Source organism: Hippichthys cyanospilos, chromosome 12 (genome assembly GCF_059441005.1).
Source record: "Hippichthys cyanospilos isolate Australia breed blue-spotted pipefish chromosome 12, RoL_Hcya_1.0, whole genome shotgun sequence".
NCBI classification, from domain to species: Eukaryota; Metazoa; Chordata; class Actinopteri; order Syngnathiformes; family Syngnathidae; genus Hippichthys; species Hippichthys cyanospilos.
The window spans coordinates 19,436,352-19,450,388 of NC_142380.1; the positions used below are offsets into that span (position 1 = coordinate 19,436,352).

At 42.8% G+C, this 14,037-nt stretch overlaps 1 protein-coding gene across 1 annotated transcript in view; it reads right to left on the minus strand.

Annotated features, from left to right (window-relative positions):
- LOC148415236 (uncharacterized) overlaps positions 1-13,035 on the minus strand; it is a 38,113-nt gene extending 25,078 nt beyond the window's left edge. Inside the window, exon 1 of the mRNA XM_088429451.1 lies at positions 12,722-13,035. Within this exon, the coding sequence (XP_088285577.1) occupies positions 12,722-12,821 (100 nt within the window). The 5' untranslated portion in view covers positions 12,822-13,035. The remainder of the gene's footprint in view (positions 1-12,721) is intronic.
- Positions 13,036-14,037: the final 1,002 nt, after the last annotated feature.

The window sequence follows — 14,037 nt, forward strand, 5'->3', positions numbered from 1 at the left end:
ATCTTCTAACCTCTTGATGTCAGAGTGTCATCCCTCAGCAAGAGAGCCAAATCCTCCATATGTTTTCTTTTCAAAATTAATCAAAATTCCCTCCATTCAGCACACGATTTCATGCAATCCTTTACTCAGCGGATTCAGCTAATAAGGGAAGAAATAAAAAAGGCAGCGCCGCTCACCACCTCAACTGTGATTGTTGATGCTAGTTCGGACAATCAGGTTCATGAAAGTCTGGCTACCCTGTCCCAGTTTGATTTAGTATCCCTGGAGTGTCTTACACAACTGGTTAATGCAGCAAAGCCGACGTCCTGCATGCTCGACCCGCTTCCAGGCAAACTCGTCAAAGAGTTGTTCCCGATCTTGGGGTCGTCTGTCTTGAATATTATCAACCTGTCACTCTCCTCTGGCATTGTACCTGAAGCTTTTAAGACGGCCGTCATTCAACCATTACTTAAGAAACCACACCTAGATCCTGAAGATCTCGCTAACTATAGGCCAGTGTCACACCTTCCGTTTATCGCCAAAATTCTCGAGAAAGTTGTAACACAACAGCTTAGTGATTTTATGATAGACAACAATAGATTTGAACTCCTTCAGTCAGGTTTTAGGGCCAACCACTCAACTGAGACAGCCCTAGTAAAAGTGACGAATGATCTTCTCTTAGCCTCGGATTCCAACATCTCATCAATATTATTACTGCTTGATCTTAGTGCCGCATTTGACACTATTGATCATCATATTCTTATAGAACGTCTTAGATCATGTGTTGGTATCTCGGGATCAGCACTTTCTTGGTTCAGATCTTACATCCTGGGAAGGACGCATAGTGTCTCTTATGGCGACGCAATCTCTGAGTCTTTCTCTGTCTCATGTGGTGTCCCGCAGGGGTCAGTACTTGGCCCCTTACTGTTCAACATCTACATGATTCCTCTCGGCGATATTATACGTAAACATGCTATTAGTTTTCATTGCTATGCTGATGATACCCAACTCTATATGCCCTTAGAAATAACGGATCCGTGCAAGTGCAGTAAACTGGAGGCTTGCCTCGCCGAGATTAAACAATGGATGTCTTCCAATTTTCTGCTTCTCAACCCTAATAAAACTGAGATGTTATTTATTGGCCCTGCTCATCATCAGCACCTGCTTAAGAATACCACGCTGAACCTAGAAAACTGTATTATTTCCCAAAGTAGTTCTGCAAAAAATCTCGGCGTGATATTTGACTCAACTCTCTCCTTTCGAACACATATTAATAACATGACAAGAACGGCGTTTTTTCACCTCCGCAATATAGCTAAAATTCGCCCTATTCTTTCTCTTAGCGATGCAGAAACATTAATTCATGCATTTGTTACGTCGCGCCTAGACTATTGCAACATTTTGTTTTCTGGCCTTCCCATGTCTCACATTAAAAGCCTGCAGTGTGTACAGAATGCAGCGGCGAGACTATTGACAAGGACGAGAAAGTTTGATCATATTACTCCGATTCTAGCTGACCTGCATTGGCTTCCAATACACGTGAGATGTGATTTTAAGGTGTTGTTAATTACTTATAAAATTTTACACGGTTTAGCTCCTTCCTATCTCGTCGACTTAGTATCACCTTATGTTCCGTCCCGACAACTTCGATCACAAAATGCCGGTTTGCTATCGACCCCACGGGCTAAAAAGAAGTCTGCGGGATCAAGGGCATTTTCCATTCGCGCGCCAGTACTATGGAATGCCCTACCTATGGAAGTTCGCGCAGCCACCTCGGTAGAAATCTTTAAATCCCGACTAAAAACACATCTATACTCAAAAGCATTTAGTTAAATTAGCCTGTCTGCAGCCTTCTTCTTTTTCTTCTTTTTTCCTGCCCCCCTCTTCCGGCCGGGAGAGGGGGCTAGCTAGATGGTGAGGGTTGACTTGACCGCCTCCATTGGGTCCTGCGCTGGTCGACCATCACGGGTTAGGAGTCTAGCCGTCTGCGGTCCACCTGGCTGGAATGCGGGATGGTTCCTGCCCAATGGCTTTGCCTGCTGTCAAGACATCACTGCACTATATAGCACAATATGTTTTCTGTAATTTATATTGTTTCTGTGTTCGGTACATGCAGCATCCACTTCAACCTGTGGGCCTGGAAGGGGGCTCCTCCCACCTGTGGTCCCTTCTGGAGGTTTCTGATTTTCCCCAAATTGGGGTTTTTGAGTTTTTCCTTCCCCTTCTGGGAGCTTTGACAGGGGATGCTGTTGTGTACCTTACATTGAAAAGATGTCTCTGTATGACCTCTTTTCATTCTGTGAAGCCCTTTGAGACTTCGGTGATTTAGGGCTATATAAATAAAATTTGATTGATTGATTTGATTGATTTTCACTAACTTCACGTTAAATGGCACCGCTTCAGATGGTTTGTCAAATTACTGGTCCTATTTTGCGAAGTGGACTGCTTTATAGGTGTCGCGCACAAAGTGCACCTAAGCATTATATTCTTCTTATCTTTATCTGTGAGGAACTGAAAGTAATGGGCGTATGTCCATGGACATACGCCCACTACGTATTGTCCATATTCAACTTGCTGTTCATTGCTGCTGCATTCATCTTAGCTGGCGTAAATCAGCAACAGACCACTTTTGGGCTAAAAATACATTACTTTACTCTCATTTGTAACGAGTCCAATACAGTGGACCCCCAGGTTACGGCGTCTGTGGCTTATGTTCTATTCACATTATGACGTGGAATCCTGAGTTTTTTCATCCCCTCTTCAAGGCATTTGTCTCATCCATCCATCCATCTTTTACCTCTGTGCTCTGGGGTCAGGTCCCGGGGTCAGCAGCTTCAGCAGGGAAGCCCAGACTTCCCTCTCCCCGGCCACTTTGTTTACCTCCTCCGGAAGGATAGTCCCTCCAGCATGTCCTGTGTTGTCCCCGGGGCCTCCTTCCTGAGGGACACGCCCGAAACACCTCACCAGGGAGGCGTCCGGGGGGGATCCAGCTCCAGCATTTATCCCACTTTATGATTAACATTAACAACTGTCAACACCTGTGGGGTTGGTTGTGTTTGTTGCATCCAAACGCACTGGATAAAGAAGCTATCTGCACTCCATGAGCACAGATGAACCAGCTGTTCAGGTTTGGGCCTCACCCAGAGATTAACCCAAGGCAGGACAGTCCTAATCATGAAGGACCCCGAGAAGGGACCCATTCCATCAACTTCCAGCCAATCACTTGTCTCTGCACAACATGGAAGGCTCTGTGAGGCAGCAAAAATGAAACTGTAAGAAGAGACAGACCAACCTGTGCACCGCCTGGATTGACAACAAGAAAGCCTATGACTCAAAGGTGCAAACATGGGTACTGGAATGTCTGGAAGTGTATAAGATCAACAGAAACCGAAGGGCCTTCATATAGAACTCAATGGAAATGTGGAAGACAACTCTAGAGGCCAATTCTAAGCCCATTGCCCAAGTCAACATCAAGTGTGGCGTCTACCAAGGCGATGCGCTATCACCAAAGCTGTTTTGCATAGACCTGAACCCCTTCAGTCAGATCATCATGAAGAGCAGGTTCGGGGACCGATTCCGTATGAGGGCAACAGCCAACTGCTCTAAGGATGACATCAAGGTGGAAGCCAGGAATGAGCGAGAAATAGACTCATTGATCCACACCACCAGGATCTACAGCAATGACATAGGGATGTCATTTGGATTGGAGAAGTGTGGCAGGATGGTCTCAAAGAGAGGCAAGATGATCCAGACGGAGGGAATTGACCTACGACAGGGCAACAAAGGTGATATCCAAGACAGCGATAAGTACCTTGGCATCCCACAGGCAAATGGAAACCATGAAGAGGCCACACTAAGAAGTAAACCACAGCCAAATACCTCCAGAGTAAGGCAGATCCTGAAAAGGCAGTTGAATGGTAAGAACAAGGTCCAAGCCATCAAGATGTATGCACTAACAGTCATCAGATACCCCACTGGCATCATAAAATGTCCAAAGAAGGAGATAGAAGCCACAGATAGCAAGACTGGAAAGCTCCTCACCATGCATGGAGGGTTCCAGCACCCTGAATGTTAGTCATTACGAACACATTCATTTGCAAGTTTTTGAAATTTGCAATCATTTAATGTATTCTTCTTTAAAGAAATACAGTGGTACCTCGGTACTCGACCGCCTCTATACTCGACCAAATCGGTGCTCGACCAAAAAATTCAAGTAGGTAATGCATCGGACCTCGAACAGATTTTCGGTTCTCGACTAGCCGAGCCAAGCCGAGCCGAGCCGAGCCGACCCGAACGCGCTCCTCGGCCCTTCTCGGCCAGCGGGTAAGCGCCAGTTCAACTCAGACCGCCAGCGGAGTAAGACGTTTGTTCGAGTATTTCTTCCCGGATTTAAACTTTTTCGTGTTGCTCTAGCCCTTAATAATGGGTCCAAAGAAAGACAGTGATAAGGGGAAGGCAAAGAGGAAAACAATGAGGACCACTATTGAACCGAAGAAGGAAATTATAGCAAAATATGAACGCGGTGTACCTCGCGTCGCAGTTAGCTAGCGTCATCATGGAAGGAGTAACTCCCTCCCGTCCTCTCCACATCCATTCCTGTATGCCATCAACCACTCTCCAAAACGTAAGTAAATTATACAAAATGGTTTATAATGCTTTATTTATCTTTATCTTTATCATGTACTGCTTGTGCACATTTACTTGTGCACACATACTTTCCATTATTTCATATGGGAAAAATGGTTTCGGTGTTCGAACAAATCGGTGCTCGACCACCACCTCAGAACGGATTATGGTCGAGTACCGAGGTACCACTGTACTGTCTATATCTTACAAACCGTCCGATTAAATGACACATTCTGATTAAAAATTACAATAGAAGACAGTTTAAATGACTGAACCAATTGAACTTGAATTTTTACAGAGCGGAAAGAGGGAGGCCGAGGACTAGTGAGCATCCATGCCATGGTTCATGATGAAGCATCGAAAATACAAGACTACATCAGAAAGATGGCCCTGAAGGATGAACTGCTAAGTGAGTGTCTCAGGCGACAGAACCCTGAGGAAGTTGCAGAGGAGGAGGAACAGACAACCTGGAGGGACAAACCCTACATGGGATGTATCACCGTCAGATAAAGGAAGTGGGTGATATCAAAAAATCCTACCAGTGGCTGGATAATGCAGGACTGATAGAGCGCACAGGGGCACTAAGCATGGCAGCACAAGAACAGGCCATACGCACAAGAGCCATAGAGGCTAGGATCTACCAGACTAGACCATACCCAAGAGGAAGACTATGTAAAGAAGCCCCTGAGACAGTCCAGCACAATGTCGTAGGGCATAAGATGCTAGCTGGATCAGCATCCATGGAGAGACACAACCAAGTGGCTGGGATAATATACAGGAACATCTGCAGCCAATATGGAATAGAAGTACCTAAATACCGATGGCCAAACCACAGAAAGTGGCTGAGAACAACAGGACCAAGATACTGTGGGACTTCAGCTTCCAGACTGACAAACAGGTCCTGGCTAACCAACTAGACATAGTGGTGTTGGACAAAGAACAGAAGAGGGTAGAGGTGATAGATGTGGCGATCTCAATTAGGGTTGTCCGGATACCGATACTGGTATCGGTACTCGCTCTGATACAAGCGTATTTTATGTACTCATACTCGCCACCGCACCCGATACTACTACGTCACCAACAGACTGCCGTGCTATGTTCAACGCGCACTGGATTCACAGCGGAAGTTTTGAGGGGAGGATAAATGAGCAGCCAAACAGGTGTGTGTGTTTGTCTAATGCCGCGTCAGATGGAGCGCGACAACGCGTGTGGTTAACGCTTGACGCGATCACCACACGGGCCAACCAGAAGCCATGGCTAACAGGACACGTCCACAGGCTGTTGAGGGCCTTCAAAGCTGGGGAGAAATCAGCCCTGAGAACAGCGAGAGCCAACCTGTCCCGTGGCATCAGGAAAGCCAAACAAGAATACACAAACAAGATAACTTCTCACTTCAAGGACAGCAAGAATGCACACAGCCTATGGCAGGGCATTCAGGCTATCACACACTACAAACCTGCACCACAAAGCTACGAGAGCGACATCACTCTGCTCAACAACCTAAACAGTTTCTTTGCACGCTTTGAGGAACAAAACACCACCCGCCCACAGATAAAACCACCACCTTCGCACGACCAGCCTCTGTGCCTGTCTGCTGCCAGCGTGAGGAGGACACTCTCCGCCATCCGTAAAGCAGCAGGTCCAGACAACATCCCTGGCAGGGTGCTGAAAGACTGTGCAGAGGAGCTGAAAGATGTTTTTACAGACATCTTTAACACCTCCCTGAGGCAAGCCATTGTGCCATCAGGCTTCAAAGCTGTCACCATCATACCTGTGCCAAAGAAATCCTCCCCATCCTGCTTCAACGACTATCGTCCGATGGCACTGACACCCATCATCATGAAGTGCTTTGAACGACTAGTCCTGTCACGCATAAAATCCATCCTGCCCCCCAGCCTGGACCCGTACCAGTTCGCTTACAGGGCAAAACGATTCACAGTTGATGCAATCTGCTCTGCCCTCCACCCGGTACTCACCCACCTGGACAAGAAAGACTCATATGTGAGAATGCTGTTCATAGATTTCAGGTCAGCGTTCAACACCATAATACCACAACAACTCACCTGCAAACGGGACAAACTGGGCTTCAGCACCTCACTCTGCAACTGGCTGCTGGATTTCCTCAGCCAGAGCCCTCAAGTGGTGCGTGTTGGCACCAACATCTCAGGCAGGATCACCCTGAGCATGGGGCCCCCACAAGGCTGTGTGCTCAGCCCTCTCCTCTTCACCCTATTGACACATGACTGCACAGCAACCCACAGCTCCAACCGCCTTGTGAAGTTTGCTGACGACACAACACTGGTGGGCCTCATCTCCAATGGCGACGAGACCCACTGCAGGAAAGAAGTTGAGCTTCTGACCAGATGGTGCAAAACAACACCTCCTGCTAAACATCAGCAAGACCAAAGAGATGGTCGTCAGCTTCCAGAGAGGCCACATGCAACACCCCTCACTAACCATCGATGGCGCTGCAGTGGAGAGGGTGAGCAGCACCAAGTTCCTGGGGGTGCACATCAGCAATGACCTCTCCTGGATCACCAGCACTGCATCTTTGGCCAAGAAAGCACAGCGGCGTCTCTACTTCATGCGCAAACTGAAGAGGGCAAGTGCCACGCCACCCATTATGACCACATTCTACAGAGGAACCATCGAAAGCATCCTCACCAGCTGCATCACCGTATGGGGCGGGAGCTGCATTGACTACAACAGGAAGGTTATACTCATCGTGAGGACAGCTGAGAGGATTATTGGTGCCCTACTCCCTTCCCTGCAAGACCTGTACACCACCCACCTCAGCCGCAAAGCCGTCATGATTGTTACCAATACAAGCCACCCTGCACACAGTCTGTTCAGCCTCCTGCCCTCCGGACAGAGGTACAGGAGCCTCCACTCCCGCACCACCCGACTCAGGAACACCTTCATCCACCAGGCCGCGAGCCTGCTGAACTCTCCCCCGTTCCCACCCGTGAAACTGCTGAACTCTCTCTCTCTCCCCTCCTCTCTCCCACATTCAGCCCCAGCCAGAAGAAACACCTAGCTGGCCCCCCACTTAAACTCAAACTTTGCTCATGCACTTGCAAAATTTGCACAGACTTGCTGCTGCCATATTTATTTATAACTATACAGTACTTCTATTGCACTAGCGATTACACTTAGAACTATAACAACTACCTCAAATGCACACAACTGGGACAACCACAGTCAGAGTTGTCTTGCTTTGTCTCGTATTGTTGGATTGTCTTGTCATATGCTGCTACTTATGTCTTGTCTTGGGGTTCTCTTGCCATACCTGGTTTTTCGTATTTAGTTTTTAGTTTTAGTTATTAGTTTAGCAACACTAGGCAAAGTAGATCTAACATACTGCACTTTACATTACTATGGATAAGAATCTTGAACGTTCCCGAAGCCGATTGGCTCTCGCTACGCCAAACGCGACAAAAGTAAGATAAGATTTTGAGATGTATGTTTATGTTATATGTGCACAATATTTGCCTCAAGGATAGTGGAGTAGAAGTAGAAGTACAAGTAGATGTATTGGCATTTGGAAATATGTTTAAGTTGTGAAAGTAAATTGTCGAAGCAGTGACATGTTTCTTCAGGAAACATTATTAAAAAAAAATAAGATAAAATTAAAAAAAAAATTGCAATCTCAAAGTCACTGTTATGGTATTATTAAGTACTCGTATCGGTACTCGGTATCGGCAAGTACTAAATGCCAGTACTCGTACTCTACTCGGTAGGCAAAAAAATTGATATCGGGACACCCCTAATATATATATATATATATATATATATATATATATACACACACATATATATATACACACACATATATATATACACACAGTGGACCCTCGTGTTACAGCGTCCCTGGCTTACATTTTTTTCATGTTGCGATGTGGTATACTGAGTTTTTTCGTCCTCTCTTTACGGTATTTTCCCCTGCTTTGCGACAAAAACAACTGTCATGACCTGATGGGGGTTGGCTGTATTTCTGTTGTTTTGTCTCCAACTGGAGGCATTTTTTAGGTAATTGCACTTATTTTCTGTTGCAGTCTAACGTCCTCCATGCAACGCATCACTACAATGCTGGTCTGCTATTGGTCGGCGTCTCCTCACGAAGATGCTGGTCTGCTATTGGTCGGCGTCTCCTCATGTAGATGCTGGTCTGCTATTGGTCAGCTTCACTCATTTTCCAAATGGCGGAATGATAAAGCTTTGTTCTATCGTGAGTGGTTACAAAACCGATTTTATAGTGCATTTTACTGCTTAATTCAAACTTGAATGGGTTAGCCATGGGTCCCAAGATTACTAGTGATGTTAAAGATGTTAAAGAAGATGATTTATATGGAAACGATGCTGGAGGCTACCCTTACTAGGGAATATGGCATAAAAAGCGCCACTCAAAGGTAAATAAATCCTTTCTATATTTTTTATTTATGATGTTTTGAACCCTTAATGATGAACAATATACATGGATTTATGTTTCCCTCATCCGGAAACAGGCGCCCTCTGGAGCCAGGCCTGGAGGTGGGGCTCGCTGGCAAGCACCTGGAAGCCAGACCCACACCCATGGGGCTCAGCCCAAAGAGGTTACATGGGTCCCCCTTGCCATGGGCTCACCACCTGTGGGAGGGGCCATAGGGGTCAGGTGCAGTGTCAGCGCTGCTGACCTCTACTCGGGACGTTGTGAACTAGTGGGAGGAATACTTCGAAGTCCTCCTCAATTTATGGAACAACTATCAAATAGAACTGAAAACATGTGAATCAATGGTTGTGCTCAAAAAGAGTTAAAACAATATATTATTAAAAAAAAAAATACAGTATGTCTAAATTTAATAAAAGAATGTATACAATTTTGGTAAAATTTGGTGTAAATTTTATATACAGTACACAGTATATATATACACAGTATAGATTTGAATTATGTATTTATGATTCTACATGAATTATGTAAAATGTGTTATGTGTCACTAAAATAAACAATCAAACAAAGGGAGACAAAAAAGATTCTCTTGAAGTATTGATTTCGATTATGAACTGCATTTTAACTAACATATCCTCCATCAATCCATCCGTCTATTTTCTATAAATATGTTGAGACTAAATATGCAGGCATGTTTTGGCTGTTAAAGAGAGAATGTTGTTGTTGGCAGACAATTACAAAATAATTAAATAACTATATATATATATATATATATATATATATATATATATATATATATATATATATATATATATATATATATATATATATATATATATATATATATATATATATATATATATATATATATATATATAAAGAAAACCCACTAAGTCTTCTTGGAGTTGAAGCGAAAATCCTCTGCAAAGCTCTTGCCATGAGATTAGATCCTCATATTCCACACCTGATTCATGATGACCAAAATGGTTTTATACAAAAACGCCAAGGATTCCACAAGAGTCTTAAACATAATACGTGAAAAATTTGATGTGTTGACACGTGGCGGTATTGTCATTGAATGCTCGGCAGGCCTTTGACTGAATAGAATGGCCATATCTATTTAATGCTGTTTTGAAAATAGCTTCTTGAAATGGATTAAAATTTTATACACTAACCCAAGAGTCAGTATTTTAACAAATGGTATGGTCTCTAAACCAATTACCTTGGAACGGTCGACTCGCCAGGGGTGTCCTCTGTCACCGATGCTGTTTGTGTTGGCCATAGAGCCACTAGCGATGACAATAAGAGCGCAGACAGGTCTGTCGGGCATCCAGTTAGGGGAAGAAGAACATCAAATTTCCCAATATGCTGACAACGTTATTATTTTCCTGACAAAATTCATCTGTCAGTATCCCAAACTTAATGCAACAGATTGAAATATTTGGGCGCTTCTCCGGTTAACCACTCCAAATCATCAATACATTTTCTGAATAAGGAAGAAAGACTGAAGCCAGTAATAAGAACTTCTTTTATTAATTCGAAGGAAGGATCCACCTACCTCGGAGTCAAAATTACCCCCAACATTAAAACTATTATTCCAACAAATTATGATCCGCTCGTGAAGGAAACATTAGACCGATGAATGACATTGCCTATATCAATGATTGGCCATATAAACATTATTAAAATGTCTATAGCCTCATGAGCGGGGAGGGTTAAGGCTCACAAACCTGAAACTCTATTATTGGTCAACACAATTGCGCTCTGCAATGTTTTATTTCTCAACGGAGGCTTCTCTGTCCTGGGTGAATATTGAACAGGCATCAATACTAAATCTCCCATTAAAGCTGTGTATATATATGCTGCAGACCCAAAAATACTGAAAAAAAAACAACAACAAAGAACCCTTTCCTTAAAAACACAACTGACATTTGGTATAAAGCACATCAGTATATTTAAGACACTCCTCCCATATCCCAGTTCTCTCCCTATGGGGTAATATGAACTTTGGGGCAGGAAGACCAGCTAGCGGTTTAAAACTGGGCGGATAGAGGTATAGGGAGAATAGGAGACCTTTATGTGAATGGTAATTTTCTCACATTTGATCAGATGTGTCAGTTGTATAGCATTAAAAAAAAAAAAAAAAAAAACACTTTTTCATACATTTACAACTACAACATTTCATTCAATCAAAATACTGTATAAGCAAATGTTATCTAAGCCACCACTATCACATCTTGAAAATCTTACAATTTCTAATTTGTATAGGAGAGGTCAGATTTCTCTGTTCTATCCAGCTTTGATGTTCTCGATGCTGCATCATCATTAAGTAAATGACTAGTTAGTGTAAAGCGCTATGAGTACCCAAGGTAAAAAAGTGCTATATAAGTGAAAGTCCATTTACCATCAATATATTGGTAGATATTGATTAATAAACATAAAGACATCAAAATTAGGCAAAAGGATTTATTAGAAATCCATAAGTTGTAGAATGACGGGGGGATGTTACTGATGAGTATGGTGATTTTGGGGTCTGTAACCCAAGCAACTGCAGAGCTATTGATCAATAGCCATAAAAAATAATCAAAATTAAACAAAGGGATTTAATCGAAAATGAGAGAGGAGTATGTAGTGGGTATGGTGATTTTGGGGTCTGTAACCCAACCCAACCCAACTATTGATCAATATATTGGTAAATATTGATCAATAACCATAAATATTACTCAAAATCAGGCTAAGAGATTCATTAGAAAAACAGAGACTGTAGCATGATGAGGAGCATGTGACTGATGGGTGTAATGATTTTGGAAGTCTAACCCAACCAACTGCAGAGCTATCGATTTAAAAAAAAAAAAAATCCTCAAAATTAGCCAAAATGATTTTTTAGAAAACCAGAGGTTGTAGTATGATGGGGGAAAGATGTTTTGGTAAATATTGACCAATGATGGGTGTAGCGATTCTGGAGTGTGTACCCCAACCAACAGCGTAGTGAGTAATTAATATTGAGGTTATTAATGATTAACGAGCATTTAAAATAAAAAATAAAATAAAAAACACTAAAATTGAACATAAATACTTATTTGAAAACCAGCAGTTGTAGTATGATCGTAAATATGTCATTGCTGTGTTCAGTGGTTTTGGAGTCTTTATACTAAGCAATATTGAAGCTATTGATTAATGTTGAGTTTAGTAATAATAAGATCTAAACGTGCCCAAAATAAACAAGTTTTCATATCCAAATGCGCTTTAGTAATATGATCCCGGGGAGCTCTTTGACGTGTCCGTTTATTTAGTTGACACACATTGTGGCGTTATTGTTTGTCTTTCCTCTGGTACACATTTTGTTTATATAATGCTCCCAAAATCTTTGCCAAAGTGTAATAAGTATGACAACTACCACCGGTCTCCTCTAAACATGCTTACAGGCGAAAATAACCACGTTCCATCTGATTTTGCCCATCCCCGGTTGATTGTTTTAATCTTTTTTTTTTCTAGTCAATTATCTCTCACGAGTAACAACAAAAAACTGCATTTGTGCCATTAAAATCTTATCAGCAGTGAAGCACATCAACCTTTGAGGATTCTGAAGGCCAATAAATCGCAAACAATAGAAAACTTGAAGGAATATGTATTCCAGTGCTATGCAATGGCAACAGCAAGTTAAAAACATTTGTGTTCTCCATAACTCACCTCGACCAGCCCCTGCAAAGCCGTTAACAACCAAAACTGCCACAAAAACCACCGCACACAAGATGATGACAAAGATTCGGGGATAAATTTTGTCCTTCATTTTAATCCAGTTGTAGTTAATTTATGCAATTCCTTTCTTGGGTGTTTCCGAAGACAGAACGTGAAGCTACGCCAGCGCGTTGTCACAGATCGGCTAACCGACGTGCCTACAAATAAGCCATGTTGGCAGGGGCGTCGATGCTATTGATGGGAATGCATAGGTTTTGAAAATTTCGCGAGTCCCATTTCTCAACGAAGTTCAATTTTTATTGCTCAGTAGAAAACAGTGTGCTACCCATGCAGAACATTTATGGAAAAAAGGCTAACAATATGTTTACATATAGAGGGCGTTCCCAATTATAATCGTACCTACCTCTTTGTGTCTCTGTGGACAGCACGGTACCGTCGTTCACTACTCTTTCAGTCAACGCTCATTAAAATGCGCAAACGCTTTTGCCCCTACTAGCTTAGATAGGCAGGAAACACATCTCACAAGAGGCGTGTTGTAGAGGTATGTGGGTGGCACTCGCAGTAAGACAAAATATTGGTTTGTAAGTGTGTATTAGTGAGACATCGGACTTTGAGGCGACGTACAGGCCACGTACATCATCTTGAAATCGTCAAATTTGAGAAGCTTCATGTTCCATGCCTCAACTCTATACTGGTCAATTTATTAGTTGATTTGCTCAAACAGGATTAGCACAGCACAAAAACTGAGTTATTAAGGTTTTCGTCACTCGTGGCGAAGGAAATTTGAAACACATAGTTTGAAGACCCACCTACATTATAAATGTTAGCCGATCTTCAAGAAATTTTGCCCAGTTGTGCCCCTATGTCTGATAATGGAGCACCAAATGTGAAGTTGATCGGGTCAAAATGTACCGTAAAATGTAGAAAAAAAGGGGCCAAATGGTACATTCAAAAGTGGATAACTGCTTCTGTACATCTTAGCACATGGCGCTCTATGATTTTTTTTTGTAGGTCTTAAGGACCTACATATGCCTAAACAAATTCATAGCTCTAACTCAAAGGAGTCAGAACTGGCTGCAGTTTTAGGATCATCTGGGTTCAATTAGAGAAACTTTTACTGATTTGGGGAAATATCTGACTTTGAGGTGGCGTACAGAACACAGCCATTATCACAAAGTTGTAAAATTTGGTAACCGTCATCCTACGTGTCTCGATGTTATTCTGAAAGTGTAAAAAATGACATTTTTGTCTGTAACTAGGTGGTGCTACAATTCATTTGAGAATTTATCATGCAGATGTTTAAAGGC